This window comes from Euprymna scolopes, chromosome 46, assembly GCF_053919585.1.
Source record: "Euprymna scolopes isolate OS-2025 chromosome 46, ASM5391958v1, whole genome shotgun sequence".
NCBI lineage: Eukaryota > Metazoa > Mollusca > Cephalopoda > Sepiida > Sepiolidae > Euprymna > Euprymna scolopes.
Genome location: NC_136527.1, coordinates 300,944 through 316,787, shown reverse-complemented (window position 1 = coordinate 316,787; position 15,844 = coordinate 300,944). Strand labels below are relative to the sequence as shown.

Here is a 15,844-nt window from a genome sequence, read left to right as displayed (position 1 = left end):
GTATGTACATTATAAAGATTTTTCTAAAAAATGTAGACAAGCACCAAATAACAATATATATTTGTAGACATTATACTGCTGAAAGCCATAACAATATTTGTAGACATTATACTGCTGAAAGCCATAACAATATTTGTAGACATTATACTGCTGAAAGCCATAACAATATTTGTAGACATTATACTGCTGAAAGCCATAACAATATTAAAAAAACAAAAATTGGACTGATTAGCGTTTAAGGATCGACAAAGTCGAACAATTTTAAAACCACGCAAAAATGAACTTTTTCTTTTACAGATGACAAAAATGTTGGATATTTTAGAAGATTTCTTGGAGTTTGAAGGTTACAAATATGAAAGAATTGACGGTGGCATTACAGGGTCCATGCGACAAGACGCAATTGACAGATTCAATGGTAAGATTTCTTGATTTTCCATTTTAACATCTTCGTTTAAAATTGAAATATTAAAGACCTCTCTCAACACTAATTGTTTGGTTATTTCGATCATATTGGTAAAGATATTAAATGTTTATAGATAGAAAATTCAAAGAAATTAAAAATCAGTTCCTTTTTATGAAAATTGTCCCTTAATATCGTGTGGCATTCAGACTTGGTGTTTGTCACACAAATATTACATATTTACAACAACGAATATTAGTGATGAGGCAATTCTAATATTTTCTCAGATTTCTGTACAATTACTAATACAGTTCTTTATAAATATTTAACTATGAAATGATTTTGTCGCGATTACCGCAAAAACATGTTAAATGTGCATATTTTCAAGCGTAAAAACATGTTAAATGTGCATATTTTCAAGCGTAAAAACACTTGTAGGAGAGGTGATCTATAGATTTTAATTTTACCGAAAGTTTAAGTCAGAAAATATTATTTTATTGTTATAGCAGCAGTAGTAATATTTTTTTATACAAAATCAAATGAAAAAGATAATTAGGTTATCACAATACAAGAAATGGGAAGATGTCAGGGTTGAGAAAGGAAACAAAAAAATGATATATTTATTTATATATATTTATTTATATTTATATATTTATTTATATATATTTATTTATTTATATATATTTATTTATATATATTTATTTATATATATTTATTTATATATATTTATTTATATATATATATATATTTATATATTTATATATATTTATATATATTTATTTATATATATATATATATTTATATATTTATATATATTTATATTTATTTATATTTATTTATATATTTATATTTATATATATATATATATATATTTTTATATATATATATATATATATATATATATATTTTTATATATATATATATATACGTTTTATTTTTTATTACCGTATCTTTCTGTTAAGTTGCATTATTGTTTCAGCTACTTAGCCGTTTTTTTGGCCGTCTAGCAAAAAAATATTGTTACGTTGTCGTATCATAAAATGGACGTTTGTTGTATATTGGTTGAAATTGGAATGGAGATTATATATTAAAACGTGTCTATTTATAAAATATTGAGTGTTTAATTATCTTACCAGAGTTAATGTCGTTGGTGTGTGTTCGTCTAGTGGTCTTTCTATTACATATGTTCATAAGCTGTTAAGTGTGAATATGTGTGTGACATGTCATTTGAACATACCTTCTGCCATTTTGTTGGTCCATCTGGAAAATCTCGTCTGGGAGGGAGACTTGATACCTGTTTTTGGGACGAAGATTTATTTCACACCAAGACAAGAAATTGGTTCTATAGTTTATTTCACTTTCCCAGATGTCTTGCAGAAGGTGGAAAGTGAATTTGGCCTGTGTTGTTTTTATCTTCTAGGTCTTATTTCTACCACGTCAGCATTCGTTCCCCACCCCAAGCGAAGGGGAGGAGACAACGGCGAAGCCGTCCATTCGGTTCTAAGTCCAAATCAAATCTCCTCGATTTAGCTAACCTGAACACATGACTCACAAGCAATCAAATCAGCTGATCTTGACTTCCGGTCAGCGTGTCTACACGATAGCTCACACATCTCTCTCTCTCTCCATTCTCTAACAATATATATATAAATAAATACATAAAATAGCGAACATTTCTGTAAAAGTCTGAGGATGCTACAGATGGTCCAAAAAACGGCCAAGTAGCTGAAACAATAATGTAACTTAACAGAAAGATACAGTAATAAAAAATAAAACGTGTATATTTAGAAGGCTGTCACAATGCGAGGAATGAAATATAGTCGTTGTTGGTAAGAGAAGACTAGAACAAGTGGCGATTTACAAATCAATAAGTGCATACATATATTTTATATAAACATATTTATTCAGTTGTATTGGTAAAATGTCTTGTGACAGCCTTCTAAATCTCTACTACATACCTGTCCCACACAATGCTTCAAGCAAACTACATATCAATCTTATATATATATATATATATATATATAAACTACTTCATTTACTCACATAAAATTAATATACAAAAGTATAAATTTATGCGTAAACTTTAAGTATTTACTTCAAAAGTGCTCAATACGTAGGTAGAGCTAGTTAGTAATTTATAAAATATATATGTCAATTAAGCTACACTGAATATTCCGCGTTTCATCCACTCTAGGATACTTTAGGCTTATGCGCATAGGCCTGAAGAATCCTACAGTGGATGAAACGCGCAATATTCAGTGTAGCTTAATCGACATATATTTTATAAATTACTATATATATATATATATATATCTATATATATATAGTAAATCTTATTTGAAAAGTCAAGCTACTACATGGTGATCTAATTTGTGTGATTGTGTTATAAAATATATATTTTGAGGAAAATCTTTTTTAATTTTACTTTTCATTGTATGGACTCATGCTAAAAATTTATCAAGTATTTAAAATTAAATTTAAAATTAAATTTAAAAAATTGGCTCAAAAATGTAACAAAAACTAATTAAGTTAATGAAAATTCTTGTATTCGATTTGTGATGGAGTTTTTTTTTGTTTTTTTCTCAGCACCTGCTGCCCCTCAGTTCTGTTTCCTATTGTCCACACGTGCTGGGGGTCTAGGTATCAATTTGGCTACAGCTGACACAGTTATCATTTATGATTCCGACTGGAACCCTCACAATGACATTCAGGTGAGAAAACTGTTTTTCTTTTGATTTTCTCTTTCTGTTTCCTCTAATAACAAACAAAGCAACTGTTGAATTGTAGCATTGACTACTAGAAAAAAGAATGAAGAGGGTTCAAATTTTTGTTATTAAATTTCATCGGGAGGTCATGTCGGGGAATTTCATCTTAATTGCAGCGCTTTTTTGCGATTTTTTTTCAAGCATTCCTGATGTTTGTAATTTCTCTATTTTGATGCAAATGTTGCTAGTTGCAGGGTTGCGCAAGTAATCCATTGTGTTTTTGGTGCTTCTGTAGATTGGCAATCTTCTAAATCAATGCATTTTAGGTGAAACATTATGTACTTCTCTATCATGTCAAAATTAATATAAATTTAAAAAATTATATAAAAAAAATGATTCAGTACAAATAATTACAAGTAAAAATAGAATTAATCGAGTTATCTCGTATGTTTAACATGAAAGAGTTGTGCGACCAATTCAATATTACAAACTGACTTATCTCCCTTGACTTAAATGAAGGGTCTACCATTTTTAAACAAGTAATTGTGGCTGATTTTTTGTTAAAAATACATCTAGCACATTTGCTAGGTCACTTTTTGTAATTTCAAAAAGTTATACTAATTTCGATATGACATGTATGTAATGTTTTCACCTGAAATGTGTTGTAAAACATCAATTTACAAAATCACCATTTTTTTTTTTTTGTGTTTGTGTGCCCTAGCGCAACCAATTTTAATAACTGATGGAAGAATCTGCGGCTCTCTTTTGTAGGCATTCAGTCGAGCTCATCGTATCGGCCAAGCTAACAAAGTGATGATTTATCGCTTTGTGACGAGAGCTTCGGTTGAAGAGCGTATCACCCAGGTGGCCAAAAAGAAGATGATGTTGACACATTTAGTCGTACGCCCAGGACTTGGCAACAAGGGGGGAACCATGTCCAAACAAGAACTTGACGACATCTTGAAGTTCGGAACAGAAGAACTTTTCAAGGAAGAAAATGGTGAAAGTGGGTTCTCATCTTTTAGACATTTTTTTTTTTTTTTTTTTTTTTTTTTTTTTTTTTGCAAAAACGTGTGCAAAAATTCTTTACATTTTTCTTTTTTTTTTCTTTGGATGCTTTCTTTCCTTCCTTCCTTCCTTTGTTTTTAACTGTTTGAATTTAATGGTTGCTATTTTTTTAGCTGTTTGAATGTAAGCTATCTTTATTCCTTCCAATCTTTTAATGTTTTTTGTAACCTTCTCCATTTATTCCTTTGCTGTGTGATGTTGAAATGATTCGTAAAACATGCATTATATTTTGCATCAATAATGCATCTTTGTAGTTTAAATATTAAGGTTTTCCTTTTTAGTTTTTGAGTCGATCCCGTTGAAAAGCATCATGATTTCACATACACTCTGTTTAAAAAACTTTTTATATACAATTTTTGATAACATCTATTTCTTTGCCTTTCTATATATATATATTTTTTTTAATTTCTCTTCTTTCCCGGATCACCTTTCAGGATCTGTTGGATGGCTTTCCATTTTAAAATATAAATGTTCCCCACTTTAGAAAAAAAAAAAAAAGAAAAAAAAAACATCTTTTACATAAACCATTTTGAATCACCAACACCCATTGTCACTTTATTTCAGAAACCGAATGGTCATGCTGTGAGTATTAACACTTCTCTATTCTAATTAAAACTGAGTCGACAGACAGTTGCTGCTGCTGATGGCAGAAGATCTACACTTTTTCTATATTTTTTCTCTTTTCTTTCCCCATCCCCTAATCCTGTCCCATCTTTTTCCTCTTCCTTGAGGATCTGGTCATTTTTTTGACCCCTAAACTTTCATCATTCTGTTGCCGCGCATCAGTGCCACTGCTACAGTCAACAATTTCCCCTTTCATAAAAGAACGGCTAGAAATCTTTTCTTTCATCACCTACCCAACCCCTGTTTTCTGTGGGGTGGGGGTGTTGAATTTCAGGAGAGTTAACTGAAAATGATTAGGAATTAAAGACAAAATACAATGACTTGTCCAACAGTCATGCCAGAGATATCCTTGCTATTAGTGCGGTAGATTGCTGAAACAATCTTTCACTTGGTGCTTGTATCACTAAGTGAAAGATTGATATAACCTGCCCGACTATATCTTTTTCATCTTGTTAGAGAAAAGTACATTAGCTAAATGGCATAACCAGGAACACAAATTCTTTTGTTTAGAGTAAACCTGGCTTAAGGCTTTTGATATGAAAAGCTGTTGAAATACTCAGGTGAAAAGACTGAGAATATATTTTTAATTAAAAAAATATATTTTATATTGATCTGTTTATGAAGTCAGTTAAAAAGAAATTTGTACAAAAAAAAAAAAAAAATCCGAAACAACCTCTCAGAATTGATGCAACATGCATTTTTCATGAAGGAGTTTTGTATAACTGTTGACTTTGTGGAGGCGAATCAGTTATGATACACCCAGGTAGGGTCACTTGGATGAGCCTGGGATATTTATTGACTTCTCCAATAACGTTCCCAATGCAAACTCATTATCATTTGAATATGATTTAGAATTTAAAAAATGAGGATTCAAGTGACCCGAGTCTTTTTTTTTTTTTTTAAATCCCCTCCCTCCCCACTTTTTTTCTTGTGTCTATTCACTTTTGATCTCTTTTTCTGTGTCCATTTTATTATTGCTTTTAATTATTGCTGTTGGTTTGTAGTAGATGTTAGTTTTCTGGGGGTGGGGAAGCCTCCCCAGTTTAGTGATGACTCCCCCACCCCACCCCTACCATTCATCCACCTACAAAAGAACTTTTCTATTCTCTCATAAACAAACTCATTGTTCATCCTTCATTTTTCATTTCTTTTCATTTTTAACTAAAAAAAAAAAAAAAAAAAACTTACAAAATTTTTTTCATATTCAACTTCATTGTTTCTCTTATATATAAAAAAGCAATCTTCAGTCTCTGCACATTTGGCGATGTGAATGATATGTCGGTGCTTGTGCAGTATAATTTGATTTCAAATGTAAAAACACAATTGCATACTTATGTGTCACATGTCAAAATTAGTAAAGTTGTGGAAAATGACACTGATTGAGCAGAGAAATAATTACAAGTAAAAATATAATTTATCAAATTATAGTTTTATCGTAGTTGTTAATGGTAAAATATGTCACAGTGGTTCTCGACAGATCACTTGATGGGTGACTATTTGGGAAGGCTAAACGATGTATGTACTGGGCCGAGTTGTAGAAATTTTTAGGTTGGTATCTGGGAGTGCGCTTAACTCAAAAGGGAGGACCCCCCCCCCCCCCCCAATCAAGATGGAAAGCAACATGAAACTACCGTCTTTACTTTCTTCCCGAGATTACCATGGGTTTACAATTTTGAGAGCTGTTAAAATAACAGGGTTTGCATGCATGCATAATATTGAAGAGTCCTTAAAATTCAGGAGAGGCAACTGCAGTCTATAATTTTGACAAAATAATTGTAATCCGGCATTTCAAAAGAGAAAATAGATTAATTTTTTTTTTTTTTTTTTTTTTTTTTTAAATAAAAATCATTCTAGCAAATTTTTTCGTATTCTTTTGGAATTTTTATTAATTTTGACATGACATGCAAGTACATAATTGTTTCTTTTTTTGATCTAAGATGCATTTATTTGAAATTCCATTATACTGAAAAAGCATCATTTCAAAATCCGCGCTTGTGACCGACACGAAAATGCTTCTTAATAGATGTGTATCTAAAACTGTTAGAAATTTTAGAGACGCGTGAATGTTGCTAAATTCTTTTTTTTTTTTTTTTTTCTCTTTTTCATGTCTAGAAATCTTTATTAAAAAATTAAATGTTCGTTACCGCAAGCATTTCTCTCTCATATAATTATTATCAATGACATTTCCTGCCAACTTCATTAATAATCTTATCTTTTTACAATTTGCCTCGATTTGCTGGTTTGTAGCAGGATTTTTTTTTTTTTTTTTTACATGATCTAATTTTGTAGTGAATTTGTCGAGTTGAAGAAACTGTTTGAAAAGTGAATGGTTTCAATTTTCGTATCAGAACTGGAGAAATTTTCACTTTCAAATTCTCTGTTTTTGCATCGTTTAAACATGAAATTGTTTTCTCTCACTTCCGGAAGAATTTATTTCATGAAACTCAATCTGTTATTAAACCGCTTTCACATAATGACACGATGGAATATACATTCTTCAGGCAATTATTTTTTTGCTAAAAATAAATGTCAAAATAATTGATAAAACCTCCTTTGGATTTGAATGTGAGAAGCTTAAAAATGTTTTTTTTTTTTCTTTTTGTAAGCATATATCATATTGAATCGACAAAGTCTTCAAAAAAAAAAAATGGGATAAAGGTGGGCATGATTTAATGGAGGCTTAATAAAATTGCTAAATTTCTGATGGTGGTAATATCTTTATAATTTAAATATACGTAACATTCATTACTTTGCATGCCAGTGGATGAGCAGATCTAAAACGGCGATATAAAGAGGATAATTCTAGATTTAAAATAATTTTATATGGATGTAATTAGAAAACTATATAATTTGACTAAGAGGATTAAAACCTGCCCTTCATTTTAACTCCAACACTAGCCATAAATACGGTGAGATGGAGGTGGGGTCGAATACCAACATCTTGTTTGGAAATTTAATTTAAGGTCACTTCATTATGGGTGTGGTGGTCGATGCTTTAAATAGGCGTAATGAGCAATAATAAATTTTTTTACTAAAAACTAGACATAAAAAAAAAAAAATGCATAAAATTAAAAAGAAACATTTTTTTTTTTTTTTTTGTGTGGGGAGAAGGGTTTTTTAAATTGTCATCTAGCTCCCCTCTCTTCTGTACTACATTTGTTTCAAAAATTTTGGTCCTCCTGAAAATTTACATTTATATACATTCATCATTCCTCATCATTTTATTATCCCACCCCGTCCACCCACACAGTCTATTCGTTTGTTTTAAGTCCTTCATATATCATTTTCTACTCATTATTTTACTGTTAAACCACATTTCATACTCTTTTTTTCATTTTGATGAAAGATTTTAGGTATGCATAAGTTTAAACCAGGAATCATTTTGTCTTTGTGCTGGTCAGGTCAGGTCAGACATGAGATCAGTCCTTACTGTTCCTACCCCCCACCCCTTCTTCCAGAAGGAAAGAAATAGACATCAGATTGTTATTTCATGTAGACTGCTGTTATTATTATTATCATAACTACTGTTACTGCTGCTTGTTTTTCTTTCTCTAATGTCTTTGATAATACTGTTATGAAGTCGAAATACATGTTGCATTTGCAATACACAGTGGTGTATGTGAAATCATTGATGGCACATCTAATGTCTACTGCATTTCAACATGGACAACACCCCTCCCCCTTGGGTTGGATTCTTACATCATGCTTGTGGCTGCTCTTTCATGTTTATTGAAGGTTTACAAACTTTATGTACTGCCCATCATTTGGCCTCTGTATAGTATGCTTGGTGATAACCCCCCCCCCCCCCGTTTCCATATTGCACCACGTCTATATATACAAACTCTATTTAAACATGAAAAAGCAATCGCTTCATCTTTTCGAAAAAAATGTAAATGTGGTCAATGTTTCTTTGCAATCACTCCCCCATGAAATTTTTATTTTTTTTTACATAATCCTTAGCTTGCAAACTGATCCTAACTTTTGGGCTGCGTTCACTTTATGGAGACCTCTCAGGTTTCGTAACCTAAAAGGGGAGAAGTATCTTGAGCCCTGATGAGACGAATTTCCAGAAAAAAAAAAAAAATATCTCAGGGGGAGGATAACTCTTACATTAATCCAACTTTATTTTTTTCTGAATTTTTGAGATGAGGATTTATTGTTCATATTATTTTGATTCTTTGGACCACTCTTCTCATCTTGAATGACATTTTCACAAAATTTCGCTCCATGCCATCTCCGACCATTTTTAGATGTATCTTGTCGAACTCGGGAATCTTTCCGACCAGAATCTGCATGAAATTTTGAATGGGATCCTTTATTTGATCCACAGGAGTAGCATGCTCTTGCTCTGTCAGTCATGACTGGGTTGAAGTCCTAAGTAATTTGCAATTGTATTTTGAAATTTGTTGAGTTTGAGATAAGCTTAAAGAATGTTGAAAGTTACATTGACCGAAATCTTGTGAAAATAACACTCGAGATGAGAACAGTTGTGGAAGAATCCAAATGATATTGCACGTATTCACAACGTCAACAATTTGAGTATGAATGAGGCAAATTGAAACTTGGTATTTCACTGTGAAAATACATTTTTACATTCTAAGTTTTACTTCTCGCATCTTATTTTTTGTTGCTATTTGGTTGCAACAACATAAAACGCAAACTGATGTGCGGCCATAATTTGAAAACAAATATCTGAGTGACAATCAAGCTGAAGCTTTCTTGCTCTTAACGAGACTGACGTCTGAGGAAGAGTCGCAAATCTGATAGGCCCTGGACTGGCATCTGGGCTTCAGCCTCTGTCCCATCGACGAAACGTTGCATCCCTCTGCCTGTTCTACAAGTATTATAATGGTGAATGCTCTGACAAACTGCAAGCACTTGTGCCCCCACGACGTGAACACCCTCGACAGACCCGACAGGCTGGAAAATCCCAACCCCACACTGTAGAGATCCCTAGATGTAAAAGATCTTTCTACTCCAGTAGTTTCTTCCCTAGAACCGCTAGACTCTGGAATTCCATTCCAGGTCCCTTCTTCCCCAACTGTACTGACGTGCAGAAGTTCAAGTGCAACGTGAACCAACATCTTGCTGCCCAAATCCCTACATAGTACCCCAGTAGTTGTTGCCCCTGTTAGTAGCCCCCTACACCAAAGTGGCAATGTGCCTTGTATGGGGTGAAAATGTAATAATAAAAAAAAAAAAAAAGGTAGAAACTGTTATTCCATGGCTGGGTTTTCTTCTCATCAGCGACAACGTTAAAATTATGTGAGTGAATATTAGGATAGTTGGAAACAAGTTTGTGAAGAGTGCTATACAAAGCAGATATTTTTTTTTTGCACAATTTTAGCAATAGGTATTATTGCTATCAACGGAGCAGCCAGATTACATCCACAGTTTGTAAATCGGATAAGCTCTTCCAATCAATCTTTTGCTGCATAAGAGACTGTGATTTAAGGAAGGTTGGAACTCACCTGCTGTTTCCTAGCTGAGAATTCTGTCAACCAACTACTGGAATATTTAAATAAAAAATATATAACCTGTTTGTTTCATGGTGGTATGATTGTAAAAGTACAAAAAAGAAAAAAAATATATATATAATTACCCCCTATTATTTTTTTATTTATTTATTTTTTAAGACTTTTTTTTGCATGGGTTGGTGGGTCACTCTAGTAAGCAAAAATAAAACAAAAAACCCCTCAAAAACACAACACTGTAAAGCAAGGATTTTATAGATAACATCTCAAAAAAAAAAAAAAAAAAGTTATATTTCAAAATTTTGGTTGTAAGAAATTCTATTTTTAGATAAAAATTGATTTACAAATCGGTTTGTGTAATCATAATGAAAGAGCAACCTTCGTATATTTCTATGTTGATGTATTCCGTATTTTTTTGTTTAAAAAAAAAAAAAAAAAATTTTATTTTTTAGTTAATGAAATTTCTTTTACGTTTCTCCTGATTATGACAAGACATTTTCTCTCAAAATGGCAATCTTTTAATTTAAAAAACTCGCTTAACTCATTTCAGTTTCATTATTCGAAAACGAAATGCTTCGACCCCACCCCCTCTCCCCACTACGGTCTCCATTTTTATCGTCCTCTTTTGCAAATATCCTCTATTTTGCTCTTTGTGCCTGAAATGATTAAGTGGCATTTTAAATTAAAAAAATTTGTCTTGGAATTGATTTTCAGGGAAAAACCATTTCTCGCAGAAATTAAATTCTAACTTTTTTTTACTCGTGTTCACCCCTAACAAGGCATATCACCACATAGACATAAGGGGGCTACTATTTGGAACCATACTAGGAAAGATTAACAAGATGTTGATGTATGTTAGATTTTAAACTTCTGCATATCAGTAAAGATATATATATTATTTAAATATACACACACACACACACACACACACACACACACACACACACACACACACACACACACACATAGAGAGAGAGAGAGAGAGACGTAATAAAAATAATTATCAAAGAGTAAATCTTTTAAACCCAGCAAAACTTATGAAGATAAAAGCTCAACACTATTAAGAGGAGCACACAATATTGAATGAAAGATGAGAAATAAGTTATAACTTCATTTTATTAGATTAGAAAAAAAAACAGATTAGGAAAAACAAGAGAAAATTAAAAGAAAAACTCTGGAAATATTTAGAAGCAAAGATCAAATCATTTTTTGGTGAAAATAAAAATGTTCTCTTAATTAATAAACATAGTTTTCTACAGAAGCATTTTCTTTACAATATCTTTCTGCAATCTATCTACAATAATGCTGAATTTAGTATTTCATATTAAGAAAACAATTCAAAGCTCCAATTATCCATGAACAAAGCATTCTAAAAATATATATATAAATATATATATATTTAAAGTGATAGTTGTGTTGTTCCAACGAGAGAGAAAAAATGTATATTTAAGAGTGTAGCCATCAACAATTGTTTTTTTTTTTTTTTTTTTTTTTTAAGGTTTTTATCATATTTTTATTTTAAAATATTTTTATAACGCGTTTCGAGCTTAGGTGTGCTCCCTTCAGATGTTTTCGCTAAAAAATTTTCTTTAAAATGGGAGTTTGAAAAGTTATTTTTCACATCTGCTGATACTAAATGTGCTATGTGAAAAATAACTTTTCAAACTCCCATTTTAAAGAAAATTTTTTAGCGAAAACATCTCAAGAGAGCACACCTAAGCTCGAAATGCGTTATAAAAATATTTTAAAATAAAAAATATGATAAAAAACCTTTAAAAAAAAACCCACAATTGTTGATGGCTACACTCCTTTAAATATATATATATATATATATATATATATATATATATATATATAGTTGGAAAAAAGGATTCCAGCAGTGCTCTATTATAAGGAAAGAATTAAAAGAAAAAAAAAAAGTGTATTATATATTTGGTAAAACTGGTAATTAGTAAAAACCTGAGGAAAGTGCTCAATACTAATGCAGAGCAAATGTGTGTTTTTATTTTTTTATTACCATTTTATCTGTTTGGTTACATATGTTTCGGATGTTGGACCATGTTTACGACCCAACATCCTCATCAGACCTTACAGAAATGGTTGTTAGTTTTAGGAAGAAGTGTTTTAGAAGAAATATGAAAAAAGGAAAAAAGGGGGAGGGTAGGAGATAATAAGGGGGAGGGAGACGTGTATTGACAATATTTCAGTTTTGAAGGTTGAAATAAATTATATTGTATTGTGTCTGTGGGGGTAGCAGATTCAGGTAGGCATGCGTGGAGATATATGGATATAGGGAGGGGGAGGTGGAGAGAGGATGGCAAGGAGAGGAGGGGGGAGTTTCAATTTTTAGGTTTTAAATTTTGACTGCTTTTTGCTTGTTCAAGGTATATTAAGTAGATGAGGGAGAGGAAAAGGGTTAGTGATGATGTCATGTGTTTGACAAATACAGGGTTCCATTTAAAATTTTCGTAGTCACTATTGGTTGACTTGTTCATTTCAGTTTACAATGGGTTGTTTTTTTTAGGCAGTTAGGAGTTAATACATACGCTAATGCACGCGCAAATACGCATACATATGTACATTTCTACACATCCATATACAGACACATAGGCACGCACACACACACAAATAATAATAAAAAAAAATGTTTTGGTAGGTGAGTATATGAGGATTGAACCCGTACCCTTGAGTTGGAAATTAATGTGTGAAAAAACAAAACCGTGCGACGTTAGTTATTGGGCCACCGCGACATACAACGTAGACAGGCTTGAATTTATTTATTTAACTATAAAAACAGGCATGCACAATAAAAGTTAACTCTGTTGCTTCCATTTGACCTAATTAAGGAGGTCAAATAGAAGTCATGCAGCGTTTGGGTTTGTTTAGCCAAATTTGATTGTTTCTTCCCCCAACAGATGTTGGGGAGGGGAAAGCAGCTCCCAATTGTCCAGATTGAATAGCAACTGTCTGATATACAAGATTGATCAAAGCTGATTGCTTCTGGACGTTTTTCCCGGCGCAATGCCGAGAATATGTCCGTTTGAGTTTAGTTTCACTTTATTTATACTAAAAAGCCCAATCAACACGCGAGAAGCCAAAGTAGCAATAATTTTGTAATAAAAGTCGACGTAAATAAATCTATACGCTACGCGCTTTCCCAAATCGTAGATATTATTATATAGGACCTATATAAACAGTTGTAAGCAATCGTAACGAACCCGGGAGCGTGTGCGAAAGCCTTTGCGAGACACACGAAATGGTCACACACATTTTGCCTTTTATATATATATAGATGCACTCTTGAGCTTATACTAAACAAACGATTGTATCAATGAAAGTTATTTACTATATATTCTTAGCTTTGAGATGGGCAAGGTTGAAGAGGCTGCCATTGCTTTTAATATAGGAATGCATGCCATTCTGTAACTTGTTGAAGGTGTAGGACGATAGCAGAGAAGAAAATCTCTGGTCCTCCCTCGCCAATCTTTCACAAAAAATACCCGTCTGACTGAAGCCACTGTGAATAATTTTCCCCACTCTTTATCTGTGCCCAAATCAAAACCTAGACTCCATGAACAAAGCTTCTTTCTTAAAAGTGCACGCCTGTGGAACTCTGTTCCGTTTGCCTGTTTCCCACCTGACTACAACCTGGATGTCTTCAAGTCCAACATAAACAAATTCCTGATGAACTTAAGTAAGACACTTTATCACATCTCCAATACTAACGATTACTACGACACTATCCCATTGATTACTGTACACACAATAACCCTTATCCCCGAGTGGCTTCCAGGCCTTGATAAGTGGCGATCTCCATGTAAAAAAAAAAAAAAAAATGCCATGGTGTCTGGATTAGTATGCACTTGTTCCACCCAGTTCTTGATGAAGAAATAATCTGAGAAAGAGCCCTGCGTGTCCTAATAAAAATAATCTGATATTCTCGGGAGCCTGCACTTTTTCCTTGCATTGTCGTAAGATTTTTCCTGCTGCTCAAAACCCACAATGTACTTATGGATATGTGTATGCTCTACAAGCAATTGCAGCCTGTTGAAGACACACACACACACACACACACACACTATTGTTGGGACGATTCCAATATTTTTTCTTGATTCTGATAACATTACCGACTCTTTTCTCTATTCTGAGACAATTACCGATTCTAAAATTGCCGGAAACAGAATTTCATTTTAGGGTGGGATGGGGGGGGGGTAATGGATAATCTTGATCTACTTTAAGATTTAGGTCTAATTGTCTTTTTAATTTTAATGTTTTTTGTTTTTTTAATTTTTTGAGTATTTTGTCCAAACTTTTGATAGACTCATATTTTTGTTGATATTTTTCGCTTGAGCAAGCGAAAAAAAAGCGAGAAATTCAGTTTGAAGCATAAATAAGAGAGCAAATAAAAGAATCGTTTTTAGAATCGGAAATTAGACCCCAGTTTTTCTGATACCCCCAGAAGTTCCGATTAATCATCACAACACTAATATGTGTGTGTGTGTATGTGGAATATGAAAGATGGATTTATTTTGTCACATTTGGGCTGGTGCATCTGCTATTAGTCTCTCACTCCTAGACAAGGTCCAAAAGATAGTCTCCAACCTGATAGGCCCTGAACAGGCATCTAAGCTTCAGCCTCTGTCCCATCGACGAAATGTTGCATCCCTTTGCCTGTTCTACAAGTATTTTAATGGTGAGTGCTCTGACGAACTGCAAGCACTTGTGCCCCCCACAATGTAAATACCCCAACAAATCCGGCAAGCAGCTAAATCCCACCCCTTCACAAAAAGTTCCGATTAATCATCCCAACACGATTATATATATATATATATATATATATATATATATATATAAGCTTCAGCCTCTGTTCCATCGACGAAATGTTGCATTTGTGCTCCCACAATATAAATACCCCCGACAAGCAGCTAAATCCCACCCCTTCACAGTAGAGATCCCTAGATGTAAGAAAGCCTTCTACCCCGGTAGTTTCTTCCCCAGAACCGCTAGACTTTGGAATTCCATTCTGGCTCCCTGCTTCCCCAACTTTACTGACCTGCAAAAGTTTAAGTGTAACGTGAACCGACATCTTACTGCCCAACTCCCTACGTAGTACCTCAGTAGCTTATGTCCCTGATAATAGCCCCCTACACCAAAATGGCAATGTGCCTTGTTTGGGGTGAAAATGTAATATATATATATATATATATATATATAACATAAGTAGCTTACCCGCGTTAATCTGGAGTAAGAAACTAGGTCTGATATCCAGAACATTGTTGTTTTTTTTTTTTTAAGTGAGGTGTTGTTTGATCACTATTACTCAGAAGCCATGATTAATGTCCTGTTTTGTTTTTTATTGCTACAACAGTGCTTCATGGTAAACCATTAATGATCAGTAAAATATTAAAGCTAGTGTGAATTCTTGGAAGCAAAATAATACAGTTTTCCAATGCAGGACTTGGGATTATTTTTTTTCTTTTTGGTGCTACTATAGTGCGCTTTCTACCTTTATTTACATACACAAACAAGATGCAGCAACGTTAATTCCTATCATTGAACGCGAAATTGAATCA

General features: G+C 32.8%; 1 protein-coding gene across 41 annotated transcripts in view; it reads left to right on the top strand.

Moving 5' to 3' along the window:
* LOC145270472 (ATP-dependent chromatin remodeler CHD4-like) overlaps window positions 1-15,844 on the top strand; it is a 251,553-nt gene that overhangs the window by 146,493 nt on the left and 89,216 nt on the right. For 27 of the 41 annotated variants that reach the window (XR_013865376.1, XR_013865377.1, XR_013865375.1 and 24 more), the window contains 4 exons: window positions 298-415; window positions 2,987-3,111; window positions 3,877-4,111; window positions 4,738-4,755. Coding sequence is in view for 37 of the 41 variants with exons in the window: in XM_080126118.1 (XP_079982244.1) it covers window positions 298-415; window positions 2,987-3,111; window positions 3,877-4,111; window positions 4,738-4,755 (496 nt within the window). In the remaining 4 variants the exon portion in view is untranslated. The remainder of the gene's footprint in view (window positions 1-297; window positions 416-2,986; window positions 3,112-3,876; window positions 4,112-4,737; window positions 4,756-15,844) is intronic. The other 14 variants (XR_013865378.1, XM_080126123.1, XM_080126121.1 and 11 more) reach the window with 1 other exon arrangement.